The 23,121-nt window shown below is 48.4% G+C and overlaps 8 protein-coding genes across 8 annotated transcripts; 5 read left to right on the top strand and 3 right to left on the bottom strand.

Moving 5' to 3' along the window:
* The first annotated feature begins 637 nt into the window (after positions 1 to 637).
* Positions 638 to 1,561, top strand: LOC120452091 (39S ribosomal protein L40, mitochondrial). The gene is made up of 3 exons (XM_039636165.1): positions 638 to 749; positions 814 to 1,059; positions 1,120 to 1,561. Exons 1-3 carry the CDS (start codon positions 724 to 726, stop codon positions 1,436 to 1,438), a joined length of 591 nt encoding a protein of 196 aa, XP_039492099.1. The 5' UTR covers positions 638 to 723; the 3' UTR covers positions 1,439 to 1,561.
* A 109-nt stretch (positions 1,562 to 1,670) lies between these two features.
* Positions 1,671 to 2,682, bottom strand: LOC120452092 (prefoldin subunit 3). Its single transcript, XM_039636166.1, has 3 exons — positions 2,493 to 2,682; positions 2,021 to 2,415; positions 1,671 to 1,954 (listed from the first exon to the last, which is right to left on the bottom strand). The coding sequence occupies exons 1-3, from the start codon at positions 2,577 to 2,579 to the stop codon at positions 1,852 to 1,854; spliced, it is 585 nt and encodes a 194-aa protein (XP_039492100.1). The 5' UTR covers positions 2,580 to 2,682; the 3' UTR covers positions 1,671 to 1,851.
* Positions 2,683 to 2,814: 132 nt separating this feature from the next.
* LOC120452090 (ATP-dependent DNA helicase 2 subunit 1) lies at positions 2,815 to 5,244 on the top strand. Its single transcript, XM_039636164.2, has 2 exons — positions 2,815 to 3,618; positions 3,877 to 5,244. Exons 1-2 carry the CDS (start codon positions 2,946 to 2,948, stop codon positions 5,097 to 5,099), a joined length of 1,896 nt encoding a protein of 631 aa, XP_039492098.1. The 5' UTR covers positions 2,815 to 2,945; the 3' UTR covers positions 5,100 to 5,244.
* Positions 5,245 to 5,399: 155 nt separating this feature from the next.
* Positions 5,400 to 9,013, top strand: LOC120451300 (importin-9). The gene is made up of 6 exons (XM_039634866.2): positions 5,400 to 5,665; positions 5,748 to 6,395; positions 6,452 to 6,870; positions 6,927 to 7,478; positions 7,539 to 8,327; positions 8,390 to 9,013. Exons 1-6 carry the CDS (start codon positions 5,527 to 5,529, stop codon positions 8,900 to 8,902), a joined length of 3,060 nt encoding a protein of 1,019 aa, XP_039490800.1. The 5' UTR covers positions 5,400 to 5,526; the 3' UTR covers positions 8,903 to 9,013.
* A 129-nt stretch (positions 9,014 to 9,142) lies between these two features.
* Positions 9,143 to 12,030, bottom strand: LOC120451302 (sodium-coupled monocarboxylate transporter 2). Its single transcript, XM_039634868.2, has 8 exons — positions 11,185 to 12,030; positions 11,057 to 11,122; positions 10,642 to 10,916; positions 10,327 to 10,576; positions 9,890 to 10,270; positions 9,640 to 9,824; positions 9,400 to 9,583; positions 9,143 to 9,348 (listed from the first exon to the last, which is right to left on the bottom strand). The coding sequence occupies exons 1-8, from the start codon at positions 11,542 to 11,544 to the stop codon at positions 9,286 to 9,288; spliced, it is 1,764 nt and encodes a 587-aa protein (XP_039490802.1). The 5' UTR covers positions 11,545 to 12,030; the 3' UTR covers positions 9,143 to 9,285.
* On the top strand, positions 11,574 to 12,241 carry LOC120454054. Its single transcript, XM_039639060.1, is given in 3 exon segments — positions 11,574 to 11,592; positions 12,044 to 12,144; positions 12,146 to 12,241. Coding segments are annotated over 3 exon segments (216 nt in total).
* A 64-nt stretch (positions 12,242 to 12,305) lies between these two features.
* On the bottom strand, positions 12,306 to 14,673 carry LOC120451301 (neither inactivation nor afterpotential protein G). Its single transcript, XM_039634867.1, has 6 exons — positions 14,640 to 14,673; positions 14,453 to 14,587; positions 13,098 to 14,374; positions 12,834 to 13,045; positions 12,726 to 12,766; positions 12,306 to 12,579 (listed from the first exon to the last, which is right to left on the bottom strand). The coding sequence occupies exons 1-6, from the start codon at positions 14,656 to 14,658 to the stop codon at positions 12,470 to 12,472; spliced, it is 1,794 nt and encodes a 597-aa protein (XP_039490801.1). The 5' UTR covers positions 14,659 to 14,673; the 3' UTR covers positions 12,306 to 12,469.
* Positions 14,674 to 15,163: 490 nt separating this feature from the next.
* LOC120451366 (zinc finger FYVE domain-containing protein 26 homolog) lies at positions 15,164 to 23,088 on the top strand. Its single transcript, XM_039635002.1, has 8 exons — positions 15,164 to 15,577; positions 15,636 to 17,423; positions 17,481 to 18,759; positions 18,817 to 20,516; positions 20,574 to 20,832; positions 20,888 to 21,957; positions 22,019 to 22,146; positions 22,218 to 23,088. The coding sequence occupies exons 1-8, from the start codon at positions 15,503 to 15,505 to the stop codon at positions 22,645 to 22,647; spliced, it is 6,729 nt and encodes a 2,242-aa protein (XP_039490936.1). The 5' UTR covers positions 15,164 to 15,502; the 3' UTR covers positions 22,648 to 23,088.
* The last annotated feature ends 33 nt before the right edge of the window (positions 23,089 to 23,121 follow it).

Below are 23,121 nucleotides of genomic sequence, written 5' to 3' on the forward strand. Positions count from 1 at the left end.
CGCAAAGCAAAAGCAAACGACACCACACCACACAACACCATCACCACACAAAATGAATGAAAATATGTATGAGAAAAATTCAGTATTTCGGATATAAGCGAATATAATAACATACAAATTTATATTTATGCAAGACAAAATCGAAAGACATCATACTAAAAATGTGTAATGGAAAGGAAATTGTAAAACAAGAGGAAAACACTAAACTACAATATGACATTTTTAATCGAAAAAAAACAAAACTTATTTTATTGAAAAATTATGTAAAATTTACTAAGAAAAAAATACAAAAAAACACACAATAAAACTATATTGTTTATTTTCATCTTTAAAAATAAAGTTTTAAAATCGTATAAAAATAGTAAATGCATTGTTTTGAGTTGGCAAAGTGAATGGTAAGTAGTGCAACCATTTGTCTATTCCGATTGCGGCTTGTATAGTAACAGAAGGGGCCAAAAAAAGATAAAATGTAACAAATCTGTGAAGGACTTAATTGTACTACATGTCGTATGCGTAATTCTAAAGGATATTTAAAATAACGTCTCGGCGGTATTTTTTGGTATTTCCTTTCTACAATACCGATTTCTACATTCTACATTGGACCTATCGATTTTCCAATTGGACTAGTCAATTGAGGAAGGACCATCACTAGCGTATTGAACAGCAACCAAAACAGCTGTTTGTACATTACGCAAAGGTTTTTTCCACATTTGTTTATTAAAAATGTCGCTGCTGGGCGCCTTTGCGAGGTAAGTGGCCGCACCTGGTCCCTAAGTACACAATTGCTTACTCTCCACCTGTCCTCTGTCTCAGATTGGGTCTGCAGAGAAGTGGCGGCGTCGCCGGTGTCGCAGTTGCACGTTGCCTTCACACGACTTCTGTTCTCTGCGCGGAGCCCCTGAAGAAAAAGAAGAAACTGGATCCGCAGATTGTCAAGCAGCGCGAGGATCGCAAGAAGAAGAAGATCGAAAAGCAGATTCGCCGGCTGGAGAAGAATGCCCGTCAACTGAAGCCCGTGGAGGAACTTGAGGTTCCACTGGAGCTCATCGATGAAAAGGAGTAGGTTTCCATACGGGTTTCCCTCTTTAGACTGAGATGTAATGCTATCCCATCCTTCAGCAAACGGCAGAGAAAGCTAGCCCCACTGTCCAGCGCCCAGTTAGAGGAACGTGCTCTTCTCAAGAAACAGTGGGCACACTACAAGCACGACGAGCGCGTAGCAGACTTCCAGATCATCGACCGGCTGGTCCAGGCACAAAACAAAGCACTGGCGGAACTGCGGAGTGAGTCCGAGGAGCTTTACCAGGCGGCCATCGATATTGATCCGCAGCTGCTGCCCGTCGCTGTGAAAGGACCCGTTGCCACGCCCCCCATTAAGGATTACGTCAGTCCCGATGGCGACTACCTGCACCAATCCATGAAGTGGGAGGTCAAGTGAGACGTGCAAGTGCCGGATGTTAAAGATTTCAAATAAACTGAACCCTAAATCCAATATTTTGTGAACACATCATTACTCTCAATGAAATGAATTCGCCGTTTAATCGGTTTAGATGCAGTTAAATGACTTTTCTGAATTTTCCCAAAGAAATCAAATAAAATCAATAACTTCTGGGGCGTAAAGTAAAAAGTAACCAAAGTAAAATATTAGATTCCTTCGGAAGAGGCACCTCTTTTGGAGTCAACTTGATGCGTTGTGTTGCGGTTTTATTGTTATCAGTGGAGAACAAGAATAAGCCAGGTGGAATTGCCTGCCGAGCCCTTGCGGTGTACTGTCGAAATAAATAATACGCGAGAGACGTAGCAGTGGCTGCTACCAATGTTGATCTTGGGATGGGATACGGGAGTGGCTTCTTAGGATGGGGTAGTGGCGGTGGTCTTGGCAGCGGCCTGCCGCTTTTTCACGCCCCAGTTGTATACCCGCGCCATGTTTACCTCCGTGGTTGTGATTTGATCTCTGAAATATTAATATAGACAATAAGTAAATACAACAGATGAGTAGAAGAACAGCACTTGAACTAACCTTAGAAAGTCCTGATCGTGCTCCACGGACTTCAAGTTGCCAACGGCCGATGTGATGTTCTGCTTAAGCAGAGCCTCCGCCTCGTCCAGCGGATACTCCAGCATTACGCTGGCCCCCAGCCAGAGGTAGACTGTTTTCGTGGGCGGCACCAGTGTCTTGATGAACACCTGGTCGCTGAGCAGGAATTGCGTCTCGCGCTCCTCGTCCTCCTTGCGAAGCACGTTGACCATTTCCAGGGAGCGCTCCAGGTCCGGAATTTGGGACTTCAACTTACGCCGCCGCGCCTCCAGGTTGTAAGCCATGAATCGGTACTTGCCGTGCTGCTCGTCCAGTCGCTGGAGCGCCTTCTCGCAGTTTTCGTTCTCCGGCTGCGCCATGAACGAGTCGATCTCCTCCTGCAATTGTCAAACGAACGTGAATTAGCCTCCAGTGTCCAGCTGCAGGTGCACGCTTGTAGGTTAGGACCACTCACCAGGAACACTGCCTCCGGGATGCCGGCGAAGGTTTTCTGGTTTTCCGGTAATTTGGGCATTTCCACCGAGTCCATTATGCCAGTCATCCTTATGCCTTTAACTGTGTCGTCTGCAATTGCAATTTAATTTCCAGGAGGTCAGCCTGCCGCTGTAAAAGTCGATGAGTCAAAATTGGGATGGAACAATCGATTGAACAGCTGATATCGATAGGTGGACATCTTGCAAAAACAAAATTAAATTATATTAAATAAACTGCTTATAATACATAGTGTTTTGACTTTGACATTAGATAAACATTAAAAATGGCTTAATAGGTTTAAATAATTTTCAAATCCCATCGTAACTGTCATCCCTACCTAAATCGATAACCACTCGCAGCGTCGATAAACGCGCCCGCCCGCTTGTGAAATTAGCGGAAAATCAGATCTTTTGCAATCTTAAATGGCCGCAGAATGAGCTCCTGGAATCCAGAGAACGATGTGGACCTGCTGTCCGGTTCCGAGGACGAGGAGGAAGTGTCCATGAAGCGGGACTTCCATGGACGCGAGGCCATTCTTTTCGTGGTGGACGCCAATCTGCAGACGGCAGGCGTGGAGCGGCTGTTGGAGGCACTGAACATCATCCGGACGGCCTTTGTATCCGGAATGCTTGTGAACGACAAGGACCTTATCGGACTCATTTTCGCCAACACCAAGCACAGTCCGCCGCCGCTGGAAGCCAGTGCCTTGGACAACATCGTAATGCCGGATAACTGCGCTGTGTTCCTGCCCCTGCGGCAACTCACTAAACCCATTGTAGAGCACTATCTGGAGTTCATGGGCGGAGTGGAGACACAGTTTGCCGATGTGTATGGCCTGGCGGAGCCCGATGGCTGCGGACGGTTTGACCTTATGATCCGGCTCTGCATCGAGATGCTGGAGAAGTGCGGCAAGAAACTAAACAACGCCAAGATCGCCTACCTTACAGACGTTAGTACACCTCATCCATCGAGCAGCAATCACTTCCAGGCTGCCCTGCAAAAGGCCAGCGATCTGGAGGGCAAGGAGTTCGAGTTTCATGTCATTCCCATGGTCGATGACTTTGACTATGAGCCGTTCTACAAGGAGTTCATTACGCTGTCAAGAGGTACGTCCTCAAACTTCAATTTTTGAGTAATTTCTTAGGTTATTTAATGTACGAAATCTGTTCCCCTCGTTGGCGTTCAATTTTCGCCTGTAAGGTTTTAAGATTTCGCAGATCAAATATAAGCAATCATTCACCCGCGTCCAAGTGAAGCACAATTGGTTCGTGGTTTTGGATTGGCTTACAAAATTCCTACTTTCAGTAAATAATATTATTCCAATTTAAACATTGGTTTATAAATAATGAAACATCTTTTTACAGCTATCGAGCTAGACGCCTTTCAGGTGCCGGATGCCCAGATGCTGCGCGAGATCCTGGCCGATCGCAAGCTGAAGCAGGATTTCCTTCGCCGATGCCTGGGTCACTTCAGTTTTTATCTGGGCCCCAACCTATCCATGTCCGTACAGTACTACAATTACTTTCAACGACGCGCCTATCCGCGCAAAGTGCAAATCCTGCGAAGGGACAACAGTGTTGTTCGCACCAAGCGGGTGATTACGGTGCAAAAGCAGAAGGACGATGGGTCGCAGGATATCGAGCATGAGTACCAGATTAAGGTTACGGACGGTTGGTACACTTGTTCCGTGGGCGGGAAGGACCTGCGCATCAGCACGGAACTGATGAACAGGGTGCGCAATCTGCACAAGCCTCAAATGATGCTGCTGGGCTTCAAGCACCGATCCTCTATGCCGGAAGTGAGCTACAGCAAGCCGTCCAACTTTATGTATCCCGATGATCAGAGCATCATCGGATCGAAGCGTTTGTTCCGGGCTTTGTGGGAGCGATGCCTGACGCGGGACAAGATTGCCATATGCCTGTTCATGTGTAAGCGCAAGTCCATGCCTCGCTATGTGGCTCTTGTGCCAGTAGAGGCCCCGGATAATGGGGAGGAGAAGAGCTACCGCTCTCTGCTATGCGGTGATGGATTCAAGATTGTTTACTTGCCGGAGGCCAAGCACATCCGGCACATAGACATGCAGGACTGGAACAATACTGAAAACACTGCTGACGACAAGAAAGTCGAGTTTTTCCAAAAGATTATCAAGAAGCTGCGCGTTGACTACCAGCCTAATCTCATCAACGACCCAAGTCTGGACGCCCTGCAGGCGAATCTTCTGGCCCTTTCCCTGGACTTTTCGACGGACACCAAAGGCCTTGACAATCTGCTGGACACCTCACAACTGGACAAGCGCATTGAAAAGCTCCTGCCAGACTATGAGATGTTCGCTGCAGAAGCGGAGCCCCCCAAGAAGCGAGCCGCAAAGACCGCCTCAACGGGAGAGAGCGCTCCTAAAATGGCCAAGATCGACGATGAGCACCTCAAGGAATTCGATTTCGTAAAGGGTCTAATCAAGGATAAAGATCTGACGAGTTGCACGGCCACTCAGCTTCAAATTATTCTGCAGCACCACTTCGATGTTACAATGCCCAAGTCGTCAACGAAGGCAAAAATGGTGGCCAAAATCGAGGAACTGCAAAATTAGTTAATAGCCATAAAGTGATATATCTGTACCAGTAGTATCTAGTAGTACATACCATTAGTAAACATAGAATTGCTAGTTGATAAGAAAGCTTTGTTGGCCGAATTGTTAATTAAATATATACCAACATAAATATTTATGAAATGAATCATTAAATGTTGTTTATCAAAACAGATTTTAACATCGTTACATATTTCCAGTTAAAAGAGGCAAATTCGTATAAATGTTTGTTCTCAGCAAGCTTATCAATTTTTGAAAATAGCTAGGAATTTTTAAAAATCGATTAAATAATCAAAATATTGTCGTCACTAGATTAGCACAAAGCAGTGTTGTGAAACGCTTGTTGACTACATGTGATAGCGCCGCGCCGGCTTCTTTTGTGCGAAATTTGGACATTGCGAATTAATTTATTTCGAACCACTGCCGCAGAATGTCGCTGCAATTCCAAAACGACTGCGGGGACTCCGTAAAGCAAGCTATCATCGAGGAGCTGCAGAACCTCCTCAGCTCGGACACAGGAATCCTGCAGCAGGCGGAGAAAAGGACCAAGCAGCTGGAGTATACGGAAGGTGATTTGGCGGGCAGCTAGATTGGCGTGGCTTGGGCGCGGTTCACATGTAGCCCCATTTTAACCATATCATTAACTTGCAGGCTATGGCGTCTACCTGTCCGAGATCATTATGAACCAGGCGCACGAGCTGCCGCTCCGTCAAATTGCGATCGTGATGCTCACTCGCTACGTGGAGAACCACTGGACGGACGACGACGACGATGTCAAAGGAAAAGTCAACGGCTGCATGGCCAGCGAGCAGGCAAAGCGAACCATCCGTAACATTCTACCCAACGGACTGTACGATCCCAACTCCAAGATACGCTCCTCGGTCGCACATACCATCTCCACAATAGCTGCCACGGATTATCCACATGGCTGGACGGAGTTGTTCGATATTATTGTGAAATGCCTGGGCGGCAACGAGGACTCCATACACGGTGCCATGCAGGTACTGCAGGATTTCAGCTACGACGTGGAACAGATCAAGGAACTTGGTCCAGTAGTCATACCCGAAGTCTATCGCATTTTTGACTCGGAGCAGAACTACTCCATCAAAACAAGAGTATCGGCCATCCGCATCCTGAAGCCACTTTTCGCTTCCATTGCAACACTGATCACCAACAAAGATGAGCAGAGCACCATGATGAGCTCCATTTTGACTAACTTCATGGACAAGCTAATGCATTACCTGAGTATGAACAGCGGTGCCGGTTCCAGTTTCCTTCTTCGCTCGGAAATCATCAAGGGTGGGTTTTATTTCGTCTTTCCTGAAAGTAAACTAAACATGTTTGTCTTACTTTAGTGTTCACCCATTTGGTCAACGAAATGCCGAAGTACATCAACCCCTTCATGGACCGAGTTCTGCCCATAGTCTGGCAGCTACTCACACAAATAGCCGAGACTTACGTGAAAGTGTCGGTGAACCAGACTGAAACAAATCCCCTGGCCAGCGGTGACAGCGAGGAGGATGACGAGCAGACCAATTTCCAAACACTGATCATCCAGATCCTTGAGTTCATCAACTGCATACTGACATGCAACAAACTACGTGGCAGCATCAAGAATGTGCTGGCCGACCTTATATACATAACCATTGTTTACATTCAGCTGAGCGAGGAGCAATTGGAGGACTGGCAGGATGATCCGGAAAAGTTCGTGGATGATGAAGACGATGGCGGTGTGGAGCTCACGGTGCGCATGTGCGGCCGCGATGTCCTCCTGGTGAGTGGGAAAACACTTTATTGAAGACCTCACCATCAGATTAATATGTTTCCCAGGCCATTAACGACGAGTTCGGAGCCAACGCTATTCAGCCATTGCAGGAGGCATTGGGCAGACACTTTAGTGTGGCCGAGGCAGAAAAAGCGGCCAACAATCCCAACTGGTGGAAGATCCAGGAGGCCTGCATGGATGCCGTGCACGCTTTCCGCGACGTCATCCTCGGCGGCGAGTCTACGTTTGACCTCCTCAACTATTTGACCATTGTTCGGAATTTGCTTGTACACCAGGAATCTCCGCCACTTGTTGGTCGTGCCCTTTGGACTTTGAGCATCTACTCTAAGTCGGACCTGTACAATCCACAAATGTTGACCGAGATCCTTGATGTTACGCTGTGCAGCCTGTCTCCGGAAAAATCACATATCCTAAGAATCAGCGCAGTGCGCACCCTGAATGGCTTCCTGCAGGCGAACGAAACAATCGATGGTGAGAAGCGAACCTTGTTGGTCTCAAAGCTGCCGGGTTTCCTTGAGGGAATTATGGCTTTAGTGCCGGGTTGCAGGGCAACAGTTCTAGCTTTGCTTATGGAAGCTCTGACTTTCATGGTTAAAGTAAGTGATTAAAAAGGATTAATTGCCTGCATATGTAACCCAATTATTTTTAATTCCCAGTTCGATGCTGAGTTTGCCTTTGCTAGCCAGGCAAAGATTACTCCCCTGGCCATTGCTGTATTCCTAAAATACACCGAAGATCCTTATGTGCTTGAAACTGTACAGGATCTTATCAAAGCTCTGTGTCAGCGCAAGGAGTGCCTGGGACCGCTACAGGAAAAGTTTATACCAACTATCGTGAGCATTCTGGGGCTGACAGGAGCAGCTTCCACGGAAAAGCAGGATATTGCACTAGACGTTCTCAACACAATCGTCCGCTACACGGAGCCGCCGCTGAACAATACCCTGCTGGAGACAGCCTTTCCGGCGATAATTAACTGCGTTTTACACACGGACGACCATTCTGTCATGGTAGCCGGCGGCGAGTGCCTACGCAGCTTTATTAATGTGTCCCCGGAGCAAATCTGCAGCTATAAGAACGGCGAGGGCATCAACTGCATTATGCAGGTTGTGGCCACTGTGCTGCTGAATCCGATGAACAGCGAAATGACGGCGGCCGGCCAAATTGGACGCCTCGTCATCACTATTATCACCAAGATGGGAAGCATGCTCGGCCAGAATGTGGACATGTTGCTGAAGGCTGTGATAAGCAAAATGCAGAACCTCGAGTGCCTAAAAGTGATTATGAATCTTGTTTTAATCTTCGCCCATTTGTTCCTGACGCAAATGGACGCCGTGCTCAACTTTCTGTCCACCGTTCCCGGACCCAACGGAGAGCCAGCGATGCAGTTCGTTCTCACCAACTGGCTCTCTCGCCAGAACTCCTTTTTCGGAAACTACGAGCGCAAGGTAAGTGAACTTACTTCCAATTTCCAAACTTACCTTTATTTTACTAACTTTTCTTGTTACAGGTCACCACCATGGCACTGTGCAAGCTGTTTGAATATGGTGTGGCCACTCAGGACAACCGTTTGACCACAATAACATTCAAAGAATTGGTGGACGATCCCACTGATACGCGCAGACGTACTCGCTCCGTGGCGGCTTCAACCCAGAAGTGGGTAACAATTCCGGCGCTCGTCAAGATCTTTAAGGTTTTGATCTCCGAGTACCAGCACTTCCAAGAGAGCAAGACCGACGAACCTCTTACGGACAGCGAAGAGGACGGCGATGATGAGGATGCGCCCGGCAATCCGGCCAAGCCGCGTTACATCTCCGATCTGTTCGAGGCGGACGAGGATAACGCCGATGACGAACACCTGTTGCAGGAGCTGCTTAAGGAAACCAACTACCAGGGCGACATAGCCGACAACCTGCAGAAGTTCCTTACCACCTTCACGCAGAACGAACATTTTCCCACTTTCTATGAACACCTCACTGAGGGTGAACGTCTCATCCTGCTCAGCAAGGTCCAGCAGAAGTAGGGTATAGCTCGGAAACCTCTCTGTGTGTGTATTGTTCGTAATATTGTGTTATTCATATTTATGTATTGTTGCTAACTCTTGAAATGAATATACATTTATATATTTTATTAAGAAGCTAGTTTTGAGTGGAGATGAAAGTTTATAACGAAATCATGAAATTATTAGTGGGTAGTTTAGGAGGCTTTAAGAATTCGAACCTGTTTGGCTAACGTTAAAGAAAATAATTAAGAAACCCAAGTGTTTGGTTATAAAAAATCAAAAAATGTAGTTATATATTTTGAACTTGTAACATAACAATACGGATCGAAATTGTTTGGATTAAAATGGAAACTTTTGCCCAGCTTTAGATGCTGGTGTAGCCAGCTAGGATTGAGTTCGCTTGATCATAAGGCCACCTCGTCGTTACGGAGCTTGTGCTGCAGTGGAATGTCGGGCTTGAAGGCATCCTGTGGGGATATGAAATGAGTGAACCATTCGGCAAGTTTCATTTAACTTACCATGTGCTTTTCCGAGCCAAAAGCAAAGAACTTTCGTATGCAGGGCGTGAGCAGCACTGGATCCACTTTGTTGGGATTGTTTTTGCCAAATACAAAGGTGCCCAGCAGTGCCACGATAATCGTAATGGAGGCACCGAAAGTGGTGTACCACATGTACGAGATCCGATAGAGCGGAAAAATGTCCCTATAGATTTGGAGAATCGTAGAAAATGCTCTAGTATGTGGATATTGCATTCTTACTCTGCAGATGCTGCCAGATGAGTTGTGTTGGCCAGACTGGTGGTCATATTGAAGCTGTAGTCGCACTGCTCCACGTTTAGCGGCTTCGTGCTGTAAGTAATGGCTCCAGAGGCGATGGCCCACTGTGCATTGAGGCTCACCCAGGACATGGCTATTAATCCCATAATTCCGCCAAGCAAGGCGCTCTGAAAATGATATGAGATTTGAGATACTATAGATCTGCAAAAGCTATTGGGTTATATGAAATCACATTTCCATTGATCCAAGGCAGGAAGAGACCGATGGTAAAGATGCCAAACAGTGGACCGTTCGTGATCGCCTCCAGGCTCATGGTCAGCTGGAGGACAGTGCCCATGTGCTCCACCACGTAGACGAGACACACGCAGAGTACACCTACTCCGACGACCACCAGCCGCATTATCCAGTTGATCGCGGAGCTGGAGAGCGGCTTCTTCACGTACGGCTTGACGAAGTCCTCCAGCACCACGGCGGACATGGAGTTGAGGCAGGTGGAGAGGGAACTCAGAGCGGCACTGAAGACGCCGGCAATGAAGAGGCCAGTCATGCCCGGAAGCTCACCCAGGGTCTTCATCACGAAGAGAGGCAGGAGCTGATCTCGGGCCTTTGCCAGCTGGAATGGAATGGATATTCCATTAGGTAAGGAAAGGGACTGATGACTGAACAAACCTTGGTGGTCAGCGGATCACAGTTCTGGTAGGTGGCGTATATTAGCAGACCATTGTAGCCACAGAGCGCCATTAGGACGAGCACACCGGCGCAGAAGATGCACAGCGCCTTCCTGGCATCGCCGAGCGACGGGAGTGACAGGTACCTTTGGATCATGTTTTGTGATACTGCGTTGGTCTGCGTCCAGTAGACGATCCCTCCGAAAAACAGGCACCAGAACGTGTGGCGCACAGTTGGATCGATGCTGAGGCTGTAGGTACAAAAAAAAGCCCAAAAGGATTTTCAATTTGAAAACATGAACTGTGATAGACTTACTCTGGCGCCTCCAGGCGATCGCTGTTCCAAGCCCGCTCCAGAACCACTCCAGCTCCTCCAATGTCGCGGGTGCCCTTTATTGCCACCAGGCACAGCGCACCCAGCATGGATATGGCTTGCACCACGTCCGTCCAGACGACTGCCTTCAATCCGCCCAAGCTCGTGTAGAAGACGCAGATGATGCACACGATCGGCGTGATCGTGTGTACTCCAATTCCCGTCACCTGGTTGAAGGCTAATGCCGGAACATAGATCACGATGGGCAGATAGGCTACCTGTAGGATAAATGGGATCACCAGTGAAGGTTTAATCAATGAAGTTCAAGTGCATAGTAACCATTTAGGTAAATAATTTATCCGTGAACAAAAGCGCAGATAAGTGAATAATGGGTTCGCCATCTCTAGCATTTACTCACGTTCATTATGGCAAACATCACGGATCCGTAAAGGCGTAACCTCCGATCGAAGCGAACCTCCAGATACTGTCCAGATATAATCCAAAAGTAACTTGGCAATTATCATAGTGTTCTCAAATGAAACTCACCTCGTATGTGGAGGTGATGTTTAGGTCGTGAAATACCGGCAGATAGAAGACACCCATGGCCACGCCCATGCCGATGACGCCGCAGGATACGTAAAGGTACTGGACGCCATAGGAGTACACCTCCGTGGGCAGGCCGAGCAGCGTGATGCCGGACACAAAGCTGGCCACCAACGAGAAGGCGATGGGAATGACCAACATCTTTCGCCCTCCCAGCATGTAGTCGTCCTCGGATACGGACTTGTTCATGAACCCAAAGTATATGCCGATGCCGATGCAGAGCAGGAACATCGATACGAAGGCCACATAATCCGGCCAGGCGAAGCGCTGCAGCTCGCCCAGCACCTCCTCGATGTTTGACATGGTTTCTAGCCGCTGGATGGGATGGATGGATGGATGTCCGACTCTCAGGTCGGTCGATGGCTCACTGAGCCCAGATTTGGGTGCCTCTGCTTAGGCGGCTGTGATTCAATTCAATTCCGCTCAATTATCAATTGTGGGGTAATTTAGTTTTTGCGGGGCACGGGGCTGCGACTATCTTTAGTTAAGCCGGCGGGTCGGGAGAATTACTACACCTCCGTCTCTCAGTTCCGGGAACGTTCCATTGATCATCGCTCCACTTGGCGGGCACTGGCACAAATCCCACTGGGATCGTTACAGATCCCCTTGTAGACAATTATGTCACTGTCACCCAGTACGCAAACTGATCTTTCGAGAATTCGCCAAGAGCACAGGCGCCGCACCTTAATCTCAATCTCGGCACCAATCACACAGCCAAATCCCGGAGGTTGCACCACGGATCGGCATGTCCCACCGCCGGAGTCGGAAGTGTAACGCCTAATTTTTACTGATGTTGCACAAGAACTGATTGGGAGCCATGCGCCACTCGAGGTTTACCACGTATATAGTCATTCATAGAACCACCTGGCAGAGAGCCAGAAGATCGACCGTGGGGTTCGGAGTGGGATGTGGGATCAAGTGCAAGATCACCGGCAAATCGGTAGGAGCTATTGTTCAGAGCACTACAAAAAACCAGAACATCCGAGAAAGTATTTTATAATGAAGAATGCAAGATTATATAAAACAGCAAGTTTGTAAGTATGTTAGTACAACACATATAATGTCTTAAAGTATTTGAAAAATTTAAAACATGTTTGGAAAGTATTTTTGAATTTCTTAAAAAAGTTCTTAACTACTTTGATAATGTAAATTGTAAACTCCTGATTTCGCTCAGTGCAGTTGTCCCTCAACTTGAACGCATTTGCATCAATCTCCCAGAGAATTTCATTCATTTCAAATCGCCGGCCTGCAGTTCGCTCTTCAGAATCCAAGAGGCGGCTCTCAACGCGATGGCAACCACCACCGAGTTGGGGTTTCCCGAGATCGGACGTGGCAGGACTTGGAGGAATAAACCAAAAAAAGTAATTATTATTTATTTATTTACTGTTTAGACAATTTGTATGTGATTAACTAAGTTTGAATACTTGTGTATGTAATGGAATTTGAATTTGAGTTTAAATAAAATGGAAATAATAAGGACTTACCACTAGCATCCACCACCCGCACATTGGATACCCCTTGTAACCTGCGAACGAAATGTTTTATTATATAAACGCTTACATTTATTGGCAATCAATTGGGAACACTTTTACCTCAATTGCGAGTCCACGACGCTGCCGAGGGCGCATGTGCCAGCAGGATGATGGGATCCCAAGCCAACGTGCCGCATCAGACACTCCAGGTAATGATCCGATGGACGGTTGTCGAAGAAATCCCTCTCGAAGGGACCGAAGTTGGAGCACTCCTGCACGCGCGGCCAATGGATGCGTGGTTGGAGTGTAGCAAAGGCGGTCGAGTTGACCAGCTGAAATGGACTTCACGTAACAACAGGCTTACAGAAATATTTAACAACTTACCTCGACTGCACTTCGAATGGCGGCAATGGTGCAGGCCACATCCTCTTCGCTGCTAAGATAGTTCGGATCTATCAGAGGATTTCTCCGCATGTGTCGGTTAAGGAGTCCCACAGATCCGCGTGACTTTGGCTGCAGGCAGCTGGAAATGACCACGAATCCCTCCTGGGAGGCATTGTAATATCGTGGAAACAGCGCCCGGAATGCTGGGCCCTTGAAATTCGATATTGACATCAGAGCAGACTCATCGATGGCGCCGGCTCCGAAGAAGGTTATGCCGTAGGGCGGTGACTCCGATCCTCCATAACTGGCCACATTTCCCAGCACTCCAAAGTTTCCCAAGGGTCCCGTGCCCGAGCTCATATAGTTAATCAAAGTCATGGGATTCAACAGAGTATTCTGGTTAAGTGAGGGCCCAGTAACTCCCATTGATACAAAAAGTGGTAGATTGAAGTGATCGTGCAGGTTTTGGCCCACCAAAGGCAAACTATGTTGAACGGGAATGCCCAATTTGTTCAGGGCGGATACGTCTCCGATTCCAGATGCCATCAGGAGCTGCGGAGTTTGGTAAGCTCCGGCGCAGAGGATTAACTCTCTTCTTATCTCGATGCTGAATTCTTTCTCCCTGTTCTCCTCGTCTTTAATCCCCACGAGAATCGAGGTGGCTTGGAGGAACGGGCTTGGGGAAAGTTGAATCCGTTTAACCAAAGCATCGGGCAGCAGTCGCAGATTGGAGTGATGGATCACCGGGTTAAGGAACTGCTGTACCACTGAATGACGCATGCCATTCCTTATGTTATACAAAGAGCGTCGAAAGCTCCAATCCTTGTGGGCAAACTGCGCCTGCGCTTCGTCCAAAGCTTCAGTTAATTTGGAGTAGCGACGGGGAATTTCGAGCATATCTGGGATCTTGGGCTTGGCGGCGGACATGAAGGATCTCATTTGGGCCCAGCCCCAATCGCTTAGATTGTGAAGATCCCGCCAGGAATCAAAATGCGGTCCGTGACCATCGAAGTGCAGCATGTAATTCAGATTGGCGGAACCACCCAGTCCTTTGCCCCTCGGGAGGCACTGCCTCTGTTCGATGAGACCTTTGGAGGAGTGTTTCTGTGGCACAGAAAGGAAGGACCAGTCATTGATGCCTTTTTGCTGAAAGGTGGTCAGCAAGGGAATCCGACTTAGAAGGCCAAACTGACCACCGGCCTCGATGAGCAAAACACTCCCGTTGCTGTTCCTGGCCAGCAGCGATGTGAGTGTGCTTCCTCCCGTTCCAGCACCCACTGCATGTGAAGTAAATAGTGGTACCAAATAAGTTATGATACAGTAATCTAACTTCTTTATTCACATCAAGCACTTACCAATCACATAGTCGAATGCGAAGTGCCGCTCCTCTGGTGCCAAGACATTGGGAACGGAGTTCTTCAGCAGAGTGCCGGCCAGGACAACGATGACGGAGAGAAATCCTATTACAATCCCCGCCAAAACCAGGATCTCTGCAAGAACAAACCCTTTAGATGCAGTTTCCGACAATACTTTGAGGCTTACTATGGAATTTCAGGCCCATGCTGTTCTCTGTGATGACGAAATCTAACTAGTCAGAATGCGAGAACCGACAGCCGTGGACTTGGTCTAATCCAATTAAAGCCTTCAGGGGGTGAGATTTGGTTGGGCGCCAAATTTGAATACAGTGCACATCGGTTAGAGATGAGCTGTTGGCGAAAGATGGTCGCTAGTGATGCGTCACATTGAATGGCTAGAAATAAATTGATTAATAAATTGATGGGATTTCTATATGAATTCTAAATTACTTGTGTTTATGTACTGCATTTCTAAAATACTTAAAATCGTTGATTTTAGCCGGATTTAGTTCGGTACATATTACAAAATCAAATGTGTAGCTCTTCTTGCTATTTTACACAAATATATAATATAAATTAATTTAAATTAAAGCCTTGTCTGTAATATGCTTTTCTCCACTAGCTTTTCCAGCGCTTTTCGCGCCAAATCTAGCCAACTGCACTTCGATTTTGGGAATGCTATCGATTTGTTCTCATCACTGGCCAGGCAACCGTAAGCCACCTAAATTCTTTGTTTTTGCATTCGGCTGCTCCGAAGATCGACGGAGTCGGATTATTTGATCGACTCCAAGCGTTGCGAGGTAATATGCAGGCCTCTCTTATCAGTCGCCAGTGGAAGCCTGAAGCCAGAACAGCTGCTAGTCGGTCAGCAGTGGAAACAAAAGGCGAGCTGTAACAATAGATCCAGATAATCAGCAGTGGAAGATCATCACTCGGCAAAGAGACCCAAATCAGAACAGAGAAGTTCGAACAATGAACTAGCATTAGCACCAGTAAAACAGCAGAGCTCAGAAGAAAGTTGCACTCCAGAGGAGCCACAGGTGTCCCGCGATGGACGACCAGCAGGAGGAGAATATGCAGCAGCTTTTAAATTTGTTGCCCAAGGATCAGCGGCAGATCTTTGAGGTGAGCGGAGAAAACCAACAAACACAAATTAACCCACTTTAATATGAGCTTTTTACAGATCTTCATACAGTGGCTGCACGGCAAATCATCCGGGCCCATTCAATCCCACCAGAACGCCCTGCTAACTGTGCTCCAGACGTCGCCCTATCCCGCCCTACAACTGCTGCAATTGCTCCACAAACGGTCTAAGCTGCACATTGGCCAAATAATTTCCACCTTGCTTCGTCAGCTGCTAGATGGCGATGTTTCATCTCCGCGTTCTCTTTGTGTGCTGGCCAATTTTCCGGCGAGCGTTTTGGAGGCGGCTACACTTCGTCAAAAGTTGATGACTCGTCTTGTGGTTCATTCCGTAACCAGTGAGCACTTGATGCTGGCAATGTTGTCACGCAGCGATGGACAACTTCTGGATGATCTGCTGCAAGAGCAGCAACTGACCATGCGGACGCAGTGTACTGAGGCGGCGCCAACTAAACTTTTAGTCCTGTGGCTGGCTCACAACCAAAGGGAGCACTTTGTAGCCAGTGTGTGCCAACATCTCAAGGACTTTCAGTGCTTCCAGGATGCCACTTTGAGGAACAACCTGCTTATCCTGCGACTCGCCAATGAGTTTGCTCTGGGCCCGCAAACTTTGGACGAGCTTGGGTGCCTGGAAAAATTCTTATCGGAATTTGATGTCAGCGCTGTTCCTGAGGAATTGCAGGAAGTTCACAGGTTTTTCTATGCTGACTTTCAACGCCTTTCGATTTTGCTCAATTTCCTGCGTCCACGGGAGGTAAGCAAAACGCTAAGAGTAGATGCCCTTCTGCGGGCGACGGGCGTGCTGCCCTTAATCCATGAAAATGGTATTAGTTTCGAGCACCAAGAGCTACAGCGTTTACTTGAGGATACTTACAAATGGCAGCAGCTGACCCCTGCACTGAAGTGTCACCATCAGCAGGAGGTGGAGATTCTGAGCTACTACACCGCTCTCTGTCACGTGTACAATGTGGTCCTCGACCAGGGCGAACAAACAACGAAGACCAAGCTGGTACAGCTCTCCATGCAGTTAAGGCAACTGCATCAGCTGGGCACCTTGTGCTCCCTGTTGGAGGACATCTTCCTGTTGGTTTTTCTTCGTTGGGAACAGCTTGAACCGAATACTCAGAGGAAAAGGGAAGATGACGAGAATGACGAGGAAGATGATGAACAGTATGTCGATGATGACGTTGCATCGACATCGCGTCCAACCGCTGTTCACAGCCAGCGCACCCGCTATGGATTCATCTGCCGATCGGCCCAGTTGCACGCACTTTTTACCTTTCTTAAGGCATTTGTCACCAAAAAGCTTCATTCACAAGACTACAAGTGCGCCCCGGAGCATCAAGGCAGATTTCAGCGACTGGTGGATGCTATTAGCGAAGCTTTGTGGAAGCTGGGAGTTTTGCAAAAGATCGAGCAGTCGCTGCTCAAGTCGGCGCCATCCATCAGCTGCCTTCTGGAGCCTGATCAGCTACTCCAGTTGGTTCAACTCCATAGCACAGCCAAGGAGAAGGCCTCCAGCGATGACGAAAGCCGGGAACGCAGTAACCACGCATCCAGCCTTAACCGGAGAAAGGCTCGAAAGCAGCGCCGGGCGGTCAGCTTTAGTGGAGGGGTAGCTGGCAAAGCATCCGTGGATGGTGGCCTTACCATGGAGCAGCTGCGGGCACGGGCACAGTTACTTAGTGGCAGTGGCAGTAGGAAAAATTCTTGTGTTACCTCTCCATGTGAGCGGTCCATTATCCCCAAAATGCTGAGCACGCCCGAACAATTGGCCATCATGGCGCTGGCACTGAAGAATTTTAACGATGTCAAGCAGATCATCGAGGTAAGCACCAATCAACAATACCATCTGTAACAGTAACGAAATTACATATTTTTTCAGACGTTTCATCTGGAGCAGAGCCAATTGAACCGTGAACTGCATTTCATGGAACAGCAGCAGCTGGTGAAGCAGAAACTGTCTGCCATCTACGCCAACTACCAGATTTTAGAGGGGCAGCAGGCGAACTCTGGGGAGACCACCGTGGAGCAAATCAAGGGCGTGGCAGCCAAGGGCTTTGAATTGTCCAAGATCATCAGCGTTGTGGACAACTTTGCGCAGGCTCAGCGTCTTCAGCAAAGCCCAGAGCTAAAAGCGCTCATTCAGCGGCACAATTCAAGCGCACAACAGGGACTCCTTCAGCAGTTCGAGGAACGCAATCTGAATTCCCTAATCATATGCGATCTTATTGTGAACCTGGGCTTCAATCGGGAAATCACAAGTAACCTGTTATTGGTCATTCGACGCCAACAGCAGCAGAAGAAGGGCAGCGATGAGGCGTGTAGCTCGTCTGGTTCGTCTGATCTCGGAGCCATGAATCTCCTGCAGAATCTCTGTGAGTGCATGCGTTTGCTTGAGCGATCTGGTCAGCAGGCTGCGCTGAATGAGTTACTCTCTCTAAAGAGTTATCCACTGAGGCCGGCAGTCTTGGCTCTACAACTCCAACGGGAGGCTGCATTCCAAACGCTCTACCAAAAGGAGCCATCCGAATATTCGCATGGTCAAGAGCTGCGCTCCAACGCCAGTCAATTCCAACAGCTGCGTTCGCGCCACAACTACTACGCCCGCTTCTGCACATATGTCCAACAACTAGGCCGCCTCTTGCAGCTCAGGGATCCCAACCTGGAGTATCACACAACACAGCTGCTTCGCAACGATCCCTACGAAGTTATTGGCGAACTGATCTACGAGTGTGGCATAACACCCTTGGAGATCGAGGCAAGTGTTTCGGCACTACACCTTAATCTCGTTCACGTGATTGCTCTAAATATTTGCCCCCAACTGAGCGAGGAACCCACAAAGCGATTACCACGCGTTGTGGCTCCGCAAAAGCAGGAATCTATTCACAACTATATTTCGCAACACAATCAGTTGTTGGCTCAAGTACTGCTGGCCATACAGCTAGGCAGTCTTCCCGATGGCGATGCGGGACTAAACTTCTCTTTCTTGGGTCAGCTGGTTCATCTACCTGAGGTGGAGGTTCTGGCCTCCATGCACGACGGGAACCGTGTGCTGGCCGCATTGAACGCATACAAGCTGGAAAGTGCACATCTCGACCAGTTGGTGACGGATCGGGAACAACTATTGCAGATTCTCCTCCTTGGAATAGGTGGACAAACAGGTAGATATAACCAAAGTATTTTCTCTTTCCACCTCTTTAAGCTTTCGGTTCTTTCAGATTCCCCAAAGCAGCTTAAGTCTCGGATTGACCAACTTATTGGGGATCTAATCGAAAAGGATCCGCGAAATATACATCTCGTAGTCCACATGGGCAATCTCGGACTGCGAGCAGAGCTGCTCAAGGAGCACTTCACGCGCATTCCCAGCAGTCAGCAGGCCAAGGAGCTAATAGAACGAACCCTGCAGCACCGCTCGGCGGCTGAGGCAATCGCCCCCGCGCTTCGCAGTGAACTGGAGCACACGCTGTCAGACATCACCATATATGCCAGAGTGTCGGCTCTTCTGAAATTCGAGAGCTGGCCGCAGGCCTATGACTTTGGACGTCAGACGCCGAATGTGATCTTCGAGCAGTTGCTGCAGAGACGGCGATTTGGTCTCTGTTTGGAGTGGAGTCGAGTGGTATTCCTTGCTGGGTCCGCTGGACAGCAACGGATGTGCCTGCTCACCCTGTTGGATGCTCTTTTGGAATTGAGGGATGGCGAGGAGCTGGATGAGTCCCTTTTGGGTATTGTGGAGATGTTTCCACCCAACCCATTGGTGAATTTCCTGGATACACACAAGGATAAGTTTAGGTCGCTGCCGCTTCTGCAGTGGGTAATTGACTACCTGGAGTGTCACGCCCGTGATCCGCGTCTCTACAGAAACTATCAGCTTTCCCTTGAGTTCCTGCGACAAATGGATACCACTGAGCGGTCTCAGTTTTGGAAATTACTCCGTCATCCCTTGCTCATCGTAGAGCAGTTGGTGATGAATGCTCGCTTTGAATTGCTGGGAAAACTACTAGATGCGGCGCGATCCAAGTTGCTGAAGGAGCGACCATTAGGTCCATGTCCGTACTGTTTTGAGAAAACAGGCCATGTTTACGATGTGCAGTCTAGTGCAGGTTCAGGAAGTGGAGCTAGAGAAACACCCGCAAAGTTACGCTTTCAACTGGGACAAACAACATCGGAGGCTTTTATTCTGCTGAACTTTAACTCTTACCAGCAGGATCACTTTGTGGGCCAGGATTGCTTGGACCTGTTACTGCGAATTTATGCCAGCAAAGCTCTGGACTACCATGTGGCAAATGTGCGTGCTGCGTCCGAGCCGAGTTCTCTTGGCACAGATGTGCATAACTCACTGGACTCACTATGTGGTGCGTTCGTAATGCCCAAGCAAGCACCCAACCGCCAGCAGTGGACGCGCGATGAGGAGGCCAGCCACTGCATGTGCTGCCGACGAGCAGCCTTCACTATGTTGATGCGGCGACATCACTGCCGTAGGTGTGGGCGGGTGGTGTGCTACGCCTGCTCCACCCATCGAATACGCATCCCTGAGCTTTACGACGAGCTGGAGGTGCGCATTTGCAACGATTGTGCGAGCAGCACGGCTGCCAAGGATCAAGGAGATGGCACTTCTAGTGAGCGAAGTGCTACCTCGGGACTAGGATCGAAGTCTTCTGGTCGGAGTGATTCCTGCAAATGGCAACTAAGTGGGATTATTACACACGATAAGCTGCTGCGCGAGGAGTTCTCCTATGAACACGCTCCCAGTGTGGCTCTCAGTTTGTCCATACTTCGCAATCATGTCGAGCAGCGCAGCTGCGTTGATTTGCTGCTCTTCCACTGCCGCAAACTGGAAAAGCTAATCGTGCCCAATCCAGAGGTGGACTACGGCTTGGTGGCCAAGATGATAAACTGTCTGGCTTTCGCCGCAAAGGTTGGTTGTCCGTCTATAACTAAAGAAGTTGTAATTATATTGTTTCACATATGCTAGGTTCGTGGCGCACCAGTAGAGCTGGAAAACATTCGTGAGCACTCGGAAATTATTATGGCAGTGGTGCAGCAGGGCTGTGAGTCTCTGATTCCAACTGGACCACTCAATAACCACAATCTGCGCAAGCTCGCAGACGCTTTGGTGGAGGCGGAGCATTGGACTCTAGCTCTGGAAGTTCATCTGAAGTGTGGTTTCGCCACCACCGGCGTAATGGCGGCCCACGGACTGGCCTGCCTTCGTGCCGGTTGCTATGATGCAGGTAAAATCAAGACATTACCGTCCTAAAACCAAAAATAAGTTAAACTCTTTTTTAGCCCGCGAAAAGTTTGCTCACTGCATGACTCGCCTCTCCAGTGAGCAACTGAACAGCAGCATCTGTAAGAATATGTTCGGAGTGGCTTCGGCGGAGGCAGTGCTCTTGCCCAGAAAGCGGCCACAGCGCGGTCCAGCACTTCTCCAGGAAATCCTACAGCTGATAGCCGCCATTCCTCAGATTCAACCTCAACCGGAGACCCTTCACCGTGCCTCGCTTATTCGTAGCTCAAATTCTTCGCTGGCCTCACTTTTCACACGGCGTCGGGAGCCCTACGTTCAGCAACGTCCGCTCCAGGAACCAGCTTTAAACATCATGAACGCGCTGGCAGGACTTAAGAACTTAGCCAAGGGGCACTATGGTGGCCAAATGCCAGTTAGCGAGGAAAGTCGCCGGCAGGAGCGCGGCTTTGAAGAATCACTGCACTATGTGCTTACCTACGGCAGTAACGGCGATATTCTTACCTTTCTAATGCGTCGTGAAGAGCTGCGGGCAGCACTTCGCTACTGGCAGCACCAGCAGTTGGATGCGGATCTCTTCATTCATCACATTTTCTACCCCCAATTGGCCAACGGCGGTCTAACCGTTTTGATGGACGAACTGCAACAGCTACACGATGCTCAATTCACTGCTTGGCGCCTGCCGTTGCTGCAGACCTGTCGCCATTTGGAGCAGCAGCAGCAACTCAGTTCGCTGTACCAATTGCAGCTGCTGCTAAGGGATCCCATCCGGGCCAGCATGACGTGTGTGAAGTTCTACGCCCTACAGTGCGAGAACTTTCAGAAGCTGCATGCCAACGCCCAGCACTTGCTCGCGGCCCTCAGGCACCTTCAGGGAGAACTAGATATGTCAGAGTGGGAGCACCTGCAACGACAGCAGGGTCGCAGAAACAGTGTAAGTAGCACAGCGAGCGTTAGAGGTGCTTGCTTTGCCATGCAAATGGATGCCAGGGCTCTCAATGGACACATCAATACCATCCGGCGGCAGTTGGAGGTGGCAAAGTTCTTGGACAAGTGTGAACGAGAACAAGCTCAAGATGAGCCACTGAAAACTATACAAACTCTTAAGCAGGTACTGTCGAGAATTATGCTTATTCTTACTTTTACTGATAGCAAAATTTCCCTCCACAAAGATTCGACTGGAGTCCAGTCGAGGAACTCTGCCGACTCTGTTTGAAGGCGCTGCAGATCGTATACAAATTTGCATTCTGATCCTCATGTGCGGCAAGAACATAGACGAAGGCTTTGGCCTGGCTTACGGGTAAGCATATTGATGGGAAAAACGTGACCACAATCCTCGTTAAAATTGTTTTATTTTTTCCAAATACTTAGCATTATGCAGGACTACAAGCTGGCGGCAATAAAGGTGTTCGGAGCCACTGCTAAGTACCTGTCGAGAAATCAGCGCTTGGGTGAGGTAGAGCGCCTGCTGGACTGCATAGGAAGCAATAACGGCGGAGGCATTTCCACGGAGTCCGACGAAATACTCTCGATTGCCATAAATGCTGCTGTGCACAGCAGTGCTCCAGAGACCAAGCAGATGCTGGACCGGTTGATCAAACGCATCGGCAGCGTGGAGCTGCGGGTCTCCTCCTACATCTACATTGGGCAGCTAAAGTCCGCCTATCTGCTGGCCAACAAGCACGAGCGATTGGCGGATATCCGGCGAATCCTGCGGCAGGCCGAGCTTACCGGTCAGGTTCACATCAAGAAACTGTGCGAGATGAAGCTGCAGCTCAGCGCCCCGCCAACGCTTCTGTGATATCCTAACCCTCGAGCAATAACATATTATTAACTCCTTGTTTCTGGGATTCACTAGCTGTGATAAATACCAAATGATGAATTTCTATCCTTGAGACCTCCTGCGTTCTAAAAGACCATTACATATCTAAGCGAATTCAAGCTCAATTCAATTGAGTGTCAGATGTACATATATTATTTGGAATTGGAAATCATCATTTGAGTATGCACCTAGTGAGGACCAAAGTTATTTTGTAACTGGTCCAGCATAGATCATTCGTTTTTAGAATTTAACATATATGTAGATCAATTTTACTCTTTCCAAAGGGCCAGCAAGTATTTCACCCTACAGCTCAAAAAGACTCTCCCAGCAAGTAACCAAATTATATTATTGATTGTACTGTATTTTATATTTATTATGTTATTTTTTATATTATACTGTTATATGTTTATTACCCAGAAACACGCGCGCTATTTTTGAATTCTCTGGGCGGCT

The sequence above is a fragment of the Drosophila santomea genome, chromosome 3R, assembly GCF_016746245.2.
Source record: "Drosophila santomea strain STO CAGO 1482 chromosome 3R, Prin_Dsan_1.1, whole genome shotgun sequence".
NCBI classification, from domain to species: domain Eukaryota; kingdom Metazoa; phylum Arthropoda; class Insecta; order Diptera; family Drosophilidae; genus Drosophila; species Drosophila santomea.

Coding starts and splice junctions, on each gene's coding strand:
- LOC120452091 (XM_039636165.1), top strand. CDS start 724: ATGTCGCTGCTGGGCGCCTTTGCGAG. Junction 750..813: donor CTGCTGGGCGCCTTTGCGAG/GTAAGTGGCCGC, acceptor CCTCTGTCTCAG/ATTGGGTCTGCAGAGAAGTG. Junction 1,060..1,119: donor GAGCTCATCGATGAAAAGGA/GTAGGTTTCCAT, acceptor CCCATCCTTCAG/CAAACGGCAGAGAAAGCTAG.
- LOC120452092 (XM_039636166.1), bottom strand. CDS start 2,579: ATGACTGGCATAATGGACTCGGTGGAAATGCCCAAATTACCGGAAAAC. Junction 2,416..2,492: donor TCCCGGAGGCAGTGTTCCTG/GTGAGTGGTCCT, acceptor TGACAATTGCAG/GAGGAGATCGACTCGTTCAT. Junction 1,955..2,020: donor CACGATCAGGACTTTCTAAG/GTTAGTTCAAGT, acceptor TTAATATTTCAG/AGATCAAATCACAACCACGG.
- LOC120452090 (XM_039636164.2), top strand. CDS start 2,946: ATGAGCTCCTGGAATCCAGAGAACGATGTGGACCTGCTGTCCGGTTCC. Junction 3,619..3,876: donor GTTCATTACGCTGTCAAGAG/GTACGTCCTCAA, acceptor ATCTTTTTACAG/CTATCGAGCTAGACGCCTTT.
- LOC120451300 (XM_039634866.2), top strand. CDS start 5,527: ATGTCGCTGCAATTCCAAAACGACTGCGGGGACTCCGTAAAGCAAGCT. Junction 5,666..5,747: donor GCAGCTGGAGTATACGGAAG/GTGATTTGGCGG, acceptor ATTAACTTGCAG/GCTATGGCGTCTACCTGTCC. Junction 7,479..7,538: donor CTCTGACTTTCATGGTTAAA/GTAAGTGATTAA, acceptor TTTAATTCCCAG/TTCGATGCTGAGTTTGCCTT.
- LOC120451302 (XM_039634868.2), bottom strand. CDS start 11,544: ATGTCAAACATCGAGGAGGTGCTGGGCGAGCTGCAGCGCTTCGCCTGG. Junction 10,271..10,326: donor GTGATCCGCTGACCACCAAG/GTTTGTTCAGTC, acceptor ATTCCATTCCAG/CTGGCAAAGGCCCGAGATCA. Junction 9,584..9,639: donor CATCTGGCAGCATCTGCAGA/GTAAGAATGCAA, acceptor CCAAATCTATAG/GGACATTTTTCCGCTCTATC.
- LOC120451301 (XM_039634867.1), bottom strand. Junction 14,375..14,452: donor CGCATTCGACTATGTGATTG/GTAAGTGCTTGA, acceptor CTTCACATGCAG/TGGGTGCTGGAACGGGAGGA. Junction 12,580..12,725: donor GCGGGTGGTGGATGCTAGTG/GTAAGTCCTTAT, acceptor TATTCCTCCAAG/TCCTGCCACGTCCGATCTCG.
- LOC120451366 (XM_039635002.1), top strand. CDS start 15,503: ATGGACGACCAGCAGGAGGAGAATATGCAGCAGCTTTTAAATTTGTTG. Junction 18,760..18,816: donor TGGAATAGGTGGACAAACAG/GTAGATATAACC, acceptor CGGTTCTTTCAG/ATTCCCCAAAGCAGCTTAAG. Junction 21,958..22,018: donor CTATACAAACTCTTAAGCAG/GTACTGTCGAGA, acceptor CCCTCCACAAAG/ATTCGACTGGAGTCCAGTCG.